This window comes from Bison bison, unplaced genomic scaffold (assembly GCF_000754665.1).
Source record: "Bison bison bison isolate TAMUID 2011002044 unplaced genomic scaffold, Bison_UMD1.0 scf7180017864307, whole genome shotgun sequence".
NCBI classification, from domain to species: Eukaryota; Metazoa; Chordata; class Mammalia; order Artiodactyla; family Bovidae; genus Bison; species Bison bison.
In genome coordinates this window covers 11358973-11372377 of record NW_011494879.1, presented here as the reverse complement: position 1 = coordinate 11372377, position 13405 = coordinate 11358973, and the positions used below count along the sequence as shown (strand labels likewise).

General features: G+C 42.6%; 1 protein-coding gene across 5 annotated transcripts in view; it reads left to right on the top strand.

Moving 5' to 3' along the window:
• Positions 1–11853, top strand: part of FAM49A (family with sequence similarity 49, member A) — a 103381-nt gene extending 91528 nt beyond the window's left edge. For 4 of the 5 annotated variants that reach the window (XM_010852094.1, XM_010852097.1, XM_010852096.1 and 1 more), the window contains exons 9-12: positions 44–123; positions 1541–1667; positions 6117–6187; positions 7595–8580. In XM_010852094.1, coding sequence (XP_010850396.1) covers positions 44–123; positions 1541–1667; positions 6117–6187; positions 7595–7673 — 357 coding nt within the window. In that variant the 3' untranslated portion in view covers positions 7674–8580. The other variant, XM_010852099.1, reaches the window with a different exon arrangement.
• The last annotated feature ends 1552 nt before the right edge of the window (positions 11854–13405 follow it).

The window sequence follows — 13405 nt, the reverse complement described above, 5'->3', positions numbered from 1 at the left end:
CAAAGCTGCTAACAGGCTAACACGTTTTGTGTCTCCCATTTAGAACAAAACCCTGCCAATAGAGAACACCACAGACTGCCTCAGTACAATGACAAGTGTTTGTAAAGTCATGCTGGAAACTCCGTAAGTTAAATCAGAGGTGTATCCATGTCAAGAATTCACGTATCTCTAACAGTGATGATGGTGGTGATGACCGCTTCTAACGTTTGGGTTAGCACGTCAACATTTCCTTATATATTAACTGAATTAATTTCATAAAGAACTCTGGCGATAGGTGTAGTTATCCCCATCTTAAAGCTAAGGAAGACAAGGCTGAAATTGGTTAACTGACATCTTCCCAAAGATCGCATGGCTTGTTAGATGGCAGAATCAAAACTTGAATCAAAGATGCAGGAGAAGTTGTATGCAGATCAAATGGTGGATTGAGTTAAATGACTGGGTATTGTTATAAGTATATTGGAGAAAAGATTTGAGAGACGATATTAGTATGCTGGAGAAAAGATTTGAGAGAATATTTAAAACCAAGAGTAGAACTGGTAAGACTATTATAAAAATGATAATGAAAATCTCTCTCTCAGGCATGTGGCAGTTTCTTTGTACTTAAATTAGTTGCTAGATTTTAAAAATGCTTGAGTTGTTGAGGTGAGGCAGTATGGTAATGAGGAAATCTTCACTCCAGTGTCAGGTTTCCCCTTATTCTATTTATTTTGTAGCCCCTTCTGTGCCCACTGACAAGTGGTCTGACCTTGGTTTCCTCACCTGATGAGATCCCCATAATGCCATCTACAAGGCAGAAAGTTTGGGAGTGCCACAGGCATCAAGAGTGCCTTCTAAAATGTGATGCTCTGTTCAAATGTAAGAGGCATGCCTTCCAGATATTTCATTTATATTTAAGTCAATATTTATTCCAAGATGGAAATAATCATCATCATTGTGGAGCCAAGTCAGAATGAAGCTGATGTTAAGAAAGCCTCTAGAATTGGCCTGAATTATCTGAATCATCAATGCCCCTGTCAAGGTAAGGGAACAGAATTCAAGCTCCACAAATACTCTCAACCCAATGAATGGTATGTAATCTCTTTTAGGTATCTTTGCCAATCTAATTCAATCTGCAGCCTGTATCTTAACAAAGGAAGTCACCCTGACTGGCGACGCAGTAGCTGCTCTATAGAAATGAGCTTGACTCGTTTTCTCCATAATGAAGCCATTATTCTCTATAATCTAGGACAGCCAGAGAGACCTGCTATAAAATATTCATGATTGATGGGTTGGGGGGTTTTATATGTGATGAGCTGGCTCGCTAAGGGCAGAAGAGAAGAGAATTTACTGCCCTCCAATTTACCTTGTTTTCACACTGGTTGGATAGATTCAAGGAGAATTATCATCGCCAGTTTCTTTAAGAGCTTATTAACCTGGTTCTTGCAGGTCTAGGATTGTTCTCAAGAGAGGATTGGAGGAGGCTAAACTAGCCAGTTGTGGAGCCAAAAACAAATGGATCTGTCACGGAAGTAACACCTCTGTCATTTCTCCTCTCTTCCAGGGAATACAGGAGTAGGTTTACCAGTGAAGAAACGCTGATGTTCTGCATGAGGGTCATGGTGGGGGTCATCATCCTGTACGACCATGTGCATCCCGTGGGAGCTTTCTGCAAGACATCCAAGATCGATGTAAGAACAGTTATGATAGGTGATTTCCCAGTAGGGGCTCGTGAATGTCGCCAAACAGACCTTGCTTCTCTCTCTCCCTCCCCTCCGTCCACCCCCCACCAACTGCCCATGAGTGAGCTCTCCCTGTTGCAAATCCATCAGGGCATCTCTCCTTGTAGCAAAAAGTCCAGTCCTGTTCACGGGCATACAACAAATGCATCCAACCTCAAAGACACAGAAAGAGAATGGAGACGCTGATCCCCTCAGCTTGTAGAGGGGCTGAGGGGTGAGCAGTCACTTAGCTGCTAGCTGCCCTTCAGCTTTTCCACGTGCCATATACGTATTTACTTGTATATATGTATCTCAGCGTGAAAAGCATTAGGAGATAACTGGATTACAAGACACCATGGTCAAATCCCAAACAACGTTCCAACTTCCTGTCCCATTGCCCAGCAGAGAGCACCACCTGATTCTCATGCTTTTTCTTGTCCTTGGACTATGCTTGAGCCCTGCCCAGAGCGCCCGGCCTCTTCTCTGGTAGGGGGATTCCTTTAAGACACTCCTCACATGTCCCCTCATGTGGAGCACGTCTCCCGCACCCTGCATGGAGTAGAGCCTTGCTTCTCCTCCGGCCCCAGAGCGCCCGCCATTTTGGATTTTCTAACTCCTTCACAGACTCTGGTGCTTCCCTGGTAGCTCCACAATAAAGTATCTATCTGCCTGCAGTGCAGGAGACACAGGTTGATCCCCTGGGTAGGGAAGATCCCCTGGAGAAGGAAATGGCAACCCATTCCAGTATACTTGCCTGGGAAATCCCATGGGCAGAGGAGCCTGGTGGGCTGTAGCCCATGGCGTCACAAAGAGTTGGGCACGACTTGGCAACTAAACAACAAACAGATTCTGAGTTTGTGGACAAGAGCGGAGACCAGGATGTGTACACCTGATGCCCACTCCATTGCCTAACGGTGTCTTTGGTCCATGGAGCATAGTGCTCATAACATTTTTGCTGAGTGAATGAATAGGACTGGAAAACAAATGATGGTGGTGTGCAAGTGATTTCCTGTTGACTGTGAGATAAAGACACTCCTCTCAGCCCAGTGTTTGCCTGCAGCAGCACCCAGCAATGTATCCCTGTATTAATTTAAAACCTTTTAAGTACAGAATAGCACCTTTTGGTACTAACTTATTCTGAAACAGCTAAGTAGGGCTATGCACACTCTAGGCTCATTCATGCATAGACAGCAGCATCTTTGATGCTCTAGTTCTGTGCAGACAGAAGGTCCAGATGCCCAGAGGGGCTGTGAGTCTGAAGAGTGTAAGAAAAATTTTCAGTTCATAATACAATTCAGTTTACTCATGTTGAGGTTCTGGCTTCCTAGCATACATAGCTAGCCATAGTTCTCCATAGAGTTTTCCTTATTTTTAATATACTTATTTTTATTTCTCAAGAAAATAAATATTTATATAAAAATTTGGGGGAAATGAAATTAATATACAGAACTTTAAACATATCTGTGGTAACCTCACCATGGACATCATGTGTCATCAATATGTCACATATGTTTGTCCCTTCATTTTATATAGATGTTTGGGTGTCTGTGTGTATGTATTAATACTTAACAGATTAGCACCCTGCTATAATTGTTATTTAAAAACATTTAATTTGCATAACAGTATATTACAGAGTTTTTTCCATACCAATAAATATTTTACTGTATTCTTCGTGAGGCTTTAACATTTTTATGCTATAGATTGAGCATAAATAGCTCTATTAATAACCCATGAATATCATTTGAATATGGATTGAATTTATTACCTAGTACTCATAGGACATTCTCATTTACCACAGCCATTTGTTAACTTGTCAGAGAGTCAATAATTAAAAATACACTGAGTACCATTATGTCTTGTAGCCTTAACTTTAAAAAAAAGCTCGTCCTTGCTTGTCATTCACTGACTCTTTCTGTGGAGGCTGTAAACATTATATGATGTTAGTTCTAACCCTCCCCATTCCTGATGAAGTCTGTTTGTTCAAGTTGGTCTCACTAAGAATGGCTTGCTTGTACTGAAGCTCACCCATGTCTCTAAGCAAGTTTCAGGTTTACAGAGCACAGTATGTATACTATATAATGGGTCATTTTTCTCTGATGACATAAAGGCTCTCCTTCCAGATACCAGTCTGCTTCCAAGTCAGCAGTTACAGGCACGGGGTTTATAAACCCTCAGGGTATCAGCATCAACTATGAAGAAGCAGATAATGAACTAGATCCTGTCCTTACAGAGAACGTGTTCTGGAGCCCAAAATGGAAGTACTGAGCTCTAGACACCCAGATGAAGGAGAAATTCCTTCTGTAGAGAGGCAGAGAAAGAGGGCGATGTTTCAGGTGGATCTGGGGAATCTTACCAAGTGGACGGAGAGAAGGAAGAGTACTCCGAGCAGAGGATTCATCCCAGCAGAGTCATGGCGGCCCAGAGGGTTGGTCATCATTTAGAGAACAGATCCTGTTCGTGGGTGTGAGGGATGCAGGCTGGAATGAGGTGGCATTTTCAACTGATTTCCTTAAAACTACATGGAGCGATCCAATACAGTATCACTCTTTAAGCCCGGTCCCCAGCCCACACCTCACCCAGAATCCCAGACCCCACCCCCTCTGGACACATGAGGTGTGGCCGGCCTCAAATCAAAGGTTCTCACTTTCACACAGACCTGCTCCTCCTCTTGGGCTCCTGTCTCAGGTATTTCACCTCCTTTCAACTCAGGGTCAAAGCCAAACCTGGGGTTTTTCCGCAGAACCTAGGAACAGTCTTCTTCGCTCTTCACCTTCACACCTCCTCAGACACCGAGTCCTGTGGCCTGGACCTCAGCGCATCCTCTCATCTCGCCCTGACGCTCTGTGCCTACTGCCGCTCTCACAAGCTCACTCATGCTCTCCCTCACACCGTCACTCACGCCCTCACTCTCAGGGGCTCCCACCAGGCCTCCCATCTCCAGCTCTACTTCCTCAGATCCCTTGCAGTAGTAACCACATTATTAGATCGTTGAACACCTATCAAGGGTATTTTCCACAGGTCAAGGCCTCAAGTCCTGAACATGTTGTTAAACGCACGTTGAATATGGTCCAGAATGCATCTCTGACTGTGTCTTGTTAGTCACACCCCAGGCTTTTATCAGCCTGAGATCGAACTAGAAATTCCCGTAGAGTATCCACCACACTTCTGCCTCTTTTCTAATCTGTGTCCCCATTTCTCCCTGGGCACTTTTTACAAGAACACATATCAAAGGATGACAAGGAGCTGTTTGTCTCTCTTCTCCCACTGGGCTCTGAGCTCTCTTGGGAGAGGGACTGAATCTCTTCATCCTGTGCTTGTCCCCATCCTGCACCTGTGACAGGCATCTCTGATTGACCACGACATTCTTTTTGGATGAGGCTAAGCATACCCCCAAATGACTCTAAGCCCTGTGCTTCAGGCTGCCCCCATCAATCCAACAAGCTTTATCAAGTCTTTGGGGAAAAGCTTTCAACCTACAAAAACATTTTCTAAGTGACCATTGTAAGAGAGGTCCTTAGTACTGTTTACCCAATCAGTGCATGAATATCTGTGAGTTTAAAATGACTGACTGTATTCTTTCCAGAAGGATTCTTCCTTTGCCAAAAAAATTCCCTTATATGAGTAATATAATGTGATCTATTAAGATGTAGACTTAGCTTTCATGTATTTCCCAAATGGTGAATAAATTATATTGCAAGGACACAAAAAGCTAAGAAACTTACCCGGTTTAGGAAGATGCTAAATAAAGAAGGATGGATGAAACCCAGGCATTCTGCCTCCATGTGCTTCGTATTCCTAACTGTTGTCCTTTACTGGCCCTCTCCTGGCCTGGGGAGGGAGACAAATTAACCTGAGCACTAAGATCTCTTAAGGTTCTCTGAGAAATGCCAGTGTACTATTAGGGATACAAATATGTGGTGGTTACTTCTACCTGGTGAAGGTAATGAGATCAGAAGAGGCTTCCTGGTGTTGGTGCGCTCCAGCTGAGTCCTAAAAAAGTTTTAAAGAGATTACCAGTCAAACAACTAAAGGAGGAAATGCATTCTGGGCAGAGGGTGGTGTAAAATGATCAGGTTTGCAGTTCATTTGGTCAGCCTCCCCTGAGCACAGACTAGAGAAGCTCTGCTCTTGGCTCTGGTGTCCAAGACAAGAAAATCAGTCTCAAGTCTTTGTCTCCAAAGGCCAGACACAGAAGATATTCAATTGTGGTATAATATGAAAACTGACAGAAGCTTCTAGAAACCCACAGAAGCAACTCACTGGCCCGACGGAGGAGGAAGGTTTATTGGTCATTTCAATATTTGCTTTCTATGAACACAAACAATGTAGTATTATTACAGGCAGATATTGTTATGGACAGATACTATGATGGGCAGAATTGCTAAGGTATTAACCAAATCTTGTACTTTCTCTTCCTAGATGAAAGGCTGCATAAAGGTTTTGAAGGAACAGGCCCCGGACAGTGTGGAGGGGCTACTGAATGCCCTCAGGTGAGCTTCAGCCCTGTGGGGTAGCAACCCTTCAGATCCACTGCTAATTTAGATGCTGCTAGGGTCCAAGGGCTAAAAACACCAAGCTTAACCTCTTACGTCTGTTAACACCTGTTGAGGTCAGCCCCATTTTTATCATCCCCTTTTCACAGATGGAAGAAACTGAAATTTAGAGAAGTCAACTCACTTGGCAAAAGTTCTCACAGCAGATGGCTGAGCCAAGATTAAACCCTGGTCTGGGTGACCCTGCAGGTCAAAGACCAGATCCTGGCCACACTGCTTTGTGGTTGGTGGGGACTTGTCAGGAGAAGAAGCCTCCTGGGTCTCACTTCCCCCTCCACCCCTGCTCCCCAGACCTGGCTGCATATGAGAATTAGGTGGGTAGCTTTTGCCAACACTGATGCTTGGGTCCAACCCAGACCAGATTAATTTTAATCGCTGGGATAGGGGCTCAGGCATCCATTTTGGGTTTGTGGGTTTGTTCTGAAGGTCCCTGCATGAGGCATCTGTGGAGTTGCCAATACTGAGAACCCTGCTCCCCTGTCTGGATGCCCTTGTATCTGGCCAATGCCCCTGACAGCTCCTCACTGCTCCTGAGCCATGCTAAAGCACCTGCTCTTCCCAAGGACACATGCACTTAATCCACTGCAGGGCAGGACTCTTATTTGTTTAGCTGTGACACATCTATATAGTTTGTTGAATCAGGCCAATTGGATTGCCATCTGGAAAAGTTTATGGCCCCTGCTGTCTTAGTCATTGGTGATTTCCCTCTGTTCCTCTCAATACCATTCATGTAGTGAATGTTCAATAAGTGAAATGAAGCAATGATACTCTATGATGTACAACATGTATGTTTCATGCTCTCATTTAATCATCACAAGTCAGAATGGTAAGATCTATTATCCCCATCTAATAAAGGAAGAAACTCGGATGCACATGACATGAATAAATTATACACTGAGGCTGATCCTTTTTGGTGCAGCTGCTAAGTCACTATTCTTCAGAACAGATGTAGCATTAACCTAAGAGTCTTTCAAATTCTGTGGGTAAACCAAGGTTTTTTTCCATTGATGCCCATTTCATAGAAGGCAGACTTTCCACACTCACTAAGAAAACTTTTGGCTTCTGACTTTTTTTTTAAAGATTTTTTTGATGCAGACCATTTTAAGTCTTTGTTAAATTCATGACAATATTGCTTCTGTTTTATGTTTTGGTTTTTTGGCCATGAGTTGTGTGGGAATCTTGGCTCCCTGACTAGGGATCGAACCCACGCCCCTTGCATTGAAAGGTTAACCACTGGACCATCAGGGAAGTCCAATGTCATTCTGTTAAGCAAGGCTTGGAGACCAGGGCACTGTGGTAGACTGCAAGTTCCACTGAGTTCTTGGCATTTTGTGTCTCTTCTAGGCACTGTGATGGTCAGAGGGTACAGACTTTTGAGGCAGCCAGACCTGGATCCACATCAGAAACCACAAATTGTTCATAAATCATGCATTGTTGTATTTGTCATCTGGAATGGGTCATTTAACATCTCTAAATCTCAGTTTGCTCATCTGTAAAATGGAAGTAATAACCTGTCCTGCAAAGAGTTAGTGTGAGTGTGAGTGAAATAAAAACTTCCACAGTGCTTGGAACACAGTCAAGATTTTACTACATGTTAATTCTCCTTTCCTTCCTTTTCATGACCAGTAAATGTGAAGATACACATTACACCACTTTTCTTTCCTATATGGGTCTGCCTTAGTGCCCCCTTGCGGTGGTAATGAGGATAAGCACTCTCACAAAAGGAGAAAACAGTAACTAGAGAGTTGGATAATGTTGTTACGGTGACTGGGTAGTAAAGAATCCTCCTGCCAGTGCAGGAGATGTGGGTTCGATCCCTGGTGGAGGAAATGGCAACCCATTCCAGCATCCTTGCCTGGGGAAGCCCATGGACAGAGGAGCCTGTGAGCTATAGTCCATAGCATGGCAAAAGAGTCACACATGACTTAGCAACTAAACAGCAACAACAGTGTTGCTATATGCAAACCAAGCTTTTACAATCGGTGACTCAGGAGGTGTGCCAAGAGCCTGCACTCAAGCACGTGAAATCTGTCTCCCTGGAAAACGAGATTGCTTGTTTCTCCTTCATGTAATTATTTGATTAGGTAGAAGATCTATTTGTTTAATAACCAAAATATAAACTTCTTTGGAAGGAAGGATCGAATATTAAATCTGAGACTAAGTTGGACACTGAAGTGTGGCTCTTTGTGTAAAGAATGGATGCCAAGTTTGATTTCTAAATATCAGCTGTGCCTCTCAAGCCAAAGATGAGCTGACAACTCTGATCAAAGCTTTTTCAGAGCACACTGTTTGCACACTGTTTGCACACTGACTGCCGTCATTTTCTCTCCATCCAGGTTCACTACAAAGCACTTGAATGATGAATCGACTTCCAAACAGATTCGAGCGATGCTTCAGTAAAGCCTTGCTCAATGAAGAGGATCTTTGAACTGACCTCAGAAGATGTATATGTTTACATAATTTAATACAGATTGATGTTAATACTTGTGTATTTACATAACCGTTTCCTTCTTGTCACTGAAATATATGGACCTTCATTTGTATCCTGACTGACTCAACCCAGAGATCATAAATTGACTGGAGAGCCTTACCTTCGATGTCTAAAACAAAAACCCCTTCTCCAAAAGGCAGAATTTGGAGACATTGATCTTTGCTACTGGAGTTCCTTACGCCTGTAACAATCAGAACTTCCCAACAGTTTGTGGTCATGTTTTAATTCTAGATTAAATTGATCTCTCTGGGAAGTATAGTTTGAGAAACACAAAGAGTTTGATTTCCTGGGTCAGCCCAGCTACAAGAAACACAACTGTTATCCTGACAGAGAGACAGGGGGAACCCCAGAAAAGAAAAATGCCAGTGGAGATATAAACCCCAGTGTCTGGAATTCAGCACACCCCCTCTCTTTCCTCAGAAGGCACAGCACCCATTAACTTTTCTGTTTGCACCTATTTTATTTCTCAGCATTCTCTCTTCCTATTTTGATTTATACCCTGTAACATTCCCTTTCCATTTTTCAAGAGGAAAAAATAAGCATGTTTGCATCAGTTTGTGGAGGAGAAAGGAGAATAGAAAGATGCACTCTTGTGGCTGGGCTGGTGACTGTCGTGGAAGTGGGGACAGGTGGGGAAGAAGGGCATCCAAGCAACAGTGGCAGTCATCTCTCTGCTTCAACCCTCTGTCTCCAGGACCAGGAAAGTGGAGCTCTGGTTAAAATTGTGGGTGAGGTTGCTAATGTTCCAGTTGTCTGTGGAGTGCTGGGCACACAACTCCTCCTAATAGGAGCCATGGCCTCTGGGGACCATTCATGTGGCAGCAAAGATCTAGCTAGAACTTAACTAGTTATCAGAAAGCTTGGGGAATTTAGAGAGGAGATTTTTATTTTCTGATTACCTGATATTTAAAAGACAGCTCCTCCAGGACCTAACTGCCAGCTTGTTACAATGTATAAACTCGGGCCTGAGTACTGGGATTAAATGGTAGACTTGTTGATTCAGAGTGAACTTGGAAAATTCACTTAAATTCTCTGTGTCTCACTTTCCTCATCTATAAAATGGGCAAATAAAATAGATAACCTCCAATACTCCTATAAGACCATGAGCCAATAAGAAGACTGACTCTCTCATCCTTCCTTTGTAAATAGAATCCAGTAAGCATCACCCCACCTTGCCTTGATGATTAGCGATATGACAAGGGTTATCTGTCTGCAGATCAGAGGTTAGAGTGGAATCTTGGAAATCTTCTATTTATTCTGGTCTCCAGTGAGGATGAAGTCAAACAGCATCACCCCTCTGTACTACTAGAACCCAGGATGCCTCATTGCTGATTCCATGTCCTTTTCTTTTCACCACGTGGCCTATGCATACATACTATAGGGTGATATTGGACACTTTTAAATATTCAACCTGGCCTGTATAATTGCTTGCCTATTTCTGATGGAAGCAGAGAGTTACCCAGGGAATGATAATGCCAGAAGTTGGGTTTGGTATATCAGGGTTTGATGACATTGTCCCAAGGAATGAGCTGTCACACCATTACTTTCTGGATTTTGGTAGCCAGGTGGCAGTCCCTTGAGTCCTCTAAGAATAGGAGAGACATATTTAGGTTTTATTTTTAACAAATCCATTCAGTGGCAGAACGGATTCCCTGGTCTATATCTAAATGTCAGTCAGTCAACAAAGAGAGGAAAAGCCCTTTTCCTTGGAGCTTTTCAAGCTGAACAAGTACAGCTGGTTGGATGAGGGTTCTGTCATCATAACAGAAATGCACTAAATGGCTTTCAAAGACCTTTCCAAACCTAGGGATTCTAAAACCCTAGAGGAAGCCAGAAGTTGGGATAACACTGGGTGAACAAATTCATTAGATACTCAGCTTCTTTTACTTGGAAGCCACATGTTGTCTTTGGGCAACAACTGTCAAGACTAGAAATGTAGAAGTACTCAATATTTATTGTCATAGGGTCTATTTTCCTCCCATATCAGAGAAAGGACTTGCAGAGTAAATGGTTGAGCACATTTATAATTTTTAATTCAACTTTCTCACAAGTGGGACCAAACATATGGGGTGAGGAGTTGCTGGCCTGCCCCCATTTAGCCAGGCCACCTTGTTTCAAAGCCAAGATTCACCAGAACATGGATTCTCAAAAGCCCAGGGCCTGAACTATTGCCTCCGGTTAGCAGCAGGACAGGTTAACTGAATGTCTGTGATCACTAACAGGTGGTGGGCCGTGGGTCCACTCCAGAGCTATAGTGGGAGACAGATTCTTTTAACAGGCTGTCCTTCAGGTGTCCTTGAACAATCACATTTTTGTATGCTGCATGCACGTGTGTCCAGGACCCATGAGCTGTTCAGGGGAAAGTGCTAGCCACGGTATCCATGTCAATGTTAGCTATATTTCATATTTGAGGTCTCATAATTTTCAAATAAAAGTGTACCCCATTATTCAGATATTTATTTTTGGGCAAGTGACAAGGTGAAAATGACATTTCTTAGATGCACTGCTACTTTGGCATTATAATTTTGTTCTCGGAAACGTTTTATGTGCCACTAGACATTAGTTTAAAAAGAAAGTGACCATGTTTTAAATTGTGGTGACCCATTGGAGCTGGAGTTTTAATTAGAACCAGAAAGAAACTCCTGGATACTATCCTTTAACTATTAGTTAATATCATGCTTCATTGGTGTTTGCTCCTAGTCACCACCATTGTATCAAGATATTAATGGTAAACTGAGGTTTTTAATACATTATCACATTTAAGTAACAATAATTTCATGCTTCTTCAAAAGAAAAATGAAGCTTACTCAGTCTTGGGATCTAACTGTGCAGTAGACATCAGAGACTTTTCATTCAATCTTGTATCCCAGACAGCTACAAATTTTTGTAGATGTTAATAATAAACATTGGAATTTTGTCTTAAAGAAACAAAAACTTTGGAACCCAATTTTCCCACTACATCTATAAAGGCTGTTGCATACACAAAGCTGTTTAAAAATTGTCATATGTTGTTTGCTGAAGTCATTGTAATTTTTTTGCCTGCTTTGCCTCTTTTTGTACAGAAGTTTTGAGTGTGAAATGAAAATTAAAGTTTGGTACATATATTTAAAAATACACTTCTTTTATATGATGTTCAAGGTTGAGTGGGTAATAAGCACACAGTCATGAATACTTGCTGTGCTAAGTGTTAGTCGCTCAGTTGTGGCTGACTCTTCGCAACCCATGGACTATAGACCACCAGGCTCCTCTGTCCATGGAATTCTCCAGGCAAGAATACTGGAGTGGGTAGCATTCCCTTCTCCAGGGGCAAACCCAGGTGTCCTGCATTGCAGGTAGATTCTTTACCATATGAGACACCAGGGAAGCTCTAGATGCTTGCTGCACATAAATATTTGCTAAATGTCTGCTCTGGGGATCAGGAAATCACACCAATTGCCTTCGCCTCTCTAAGCCTCCATTTCTTCATATACCCAAAGTCTGAAACATCCAAAATGAACTCCTCTTGGTACCAGATGTATTTATGCACTTCAACAAAGACTCCCATTATTTAAAAAGACATAAACTACAGAGATGCATGACGTATCTAGAGATGCATGAGACCTACTTATTCAAGGACGCTAAGAAGTAAAAGAGCATTTATTTGCTCTTGTATTTTTTCTCTTCAGTGTAGTAGTACTTTCTTGGGTTGGCAAACTAACAATAACCTATTCCATAAAAGCATATTTTTCAGGCAATTTAAACTCTAAAGCAACTCTCCTAATGATTAAACACTGAAACTTTTCTAGAGCACTACTTTTAATCCCTGAACCTCTTAAGCTGATCACCTAAGACCTAATTGTATGTGTTTTCAATGGGTCAGAGTCCCCAAGAGAGACTTTCCATGAGTCTATATGCAAAACACAAAGGGAAATGAATAAGAATAATTTTTCTATAAATTGACACACAGACAAATTATAATGGACAAAAGCTGGAAAGAAGCAAAAAGAAAGGGGCCTTAGTGAGAGAAGAAAGGGAGAGAGAGACCCTAATTAAATAAATGCTGAGAGTCAAAAGACATGAAAAAAAAATGAGTAAGCATATGTGTGATTGTCAAAAGGAACACAACTGGTAAGGAATTGCACATGCTTCATACCAGCCAGAAATTTGGTTGTTAATCAGAGTTCTCCTGGAAGGATGGTAAAGGAGAGCTCAGCTGATATTTTCCTAAAACCTAGTGAATATTTCGGAGAAGGCAATGGCACCCCACTCCAGTACTTTTGCCTAGAAAATCCCATGGAAGGAGGAGCCTGGTGGGCTGCAGTCCATGGGGTCGCTAGAGTCAGACATGACTGAGTGACTTCACTTTCACTTTTCATGCATTGGAGAAGGAAATGGCAACCCGCTCCAGTGTTCTTGCCTGTAGAATCCCAGGGACGGGGGAAGCCTGGTGGGCTGCCGTCTGTGGGGTCGCACAGAGTCGGACACGACTGAAGTGACTTAGCAGCAGCAGCAGCAGTGAATATTTGCAATCAGTAGTCTATACCTGATTTTGTACTTTGAGTTACCAGTTATCAGTTGTTCAGTCGCTGAGTCGTGTCCAACTCTGCAGCCCCATGGACTGCAGTATTCCAGGCTTCCCTGTCCTTCACTATCTCTTAGAGTTTGCTCAAATTTATGCCCATTGA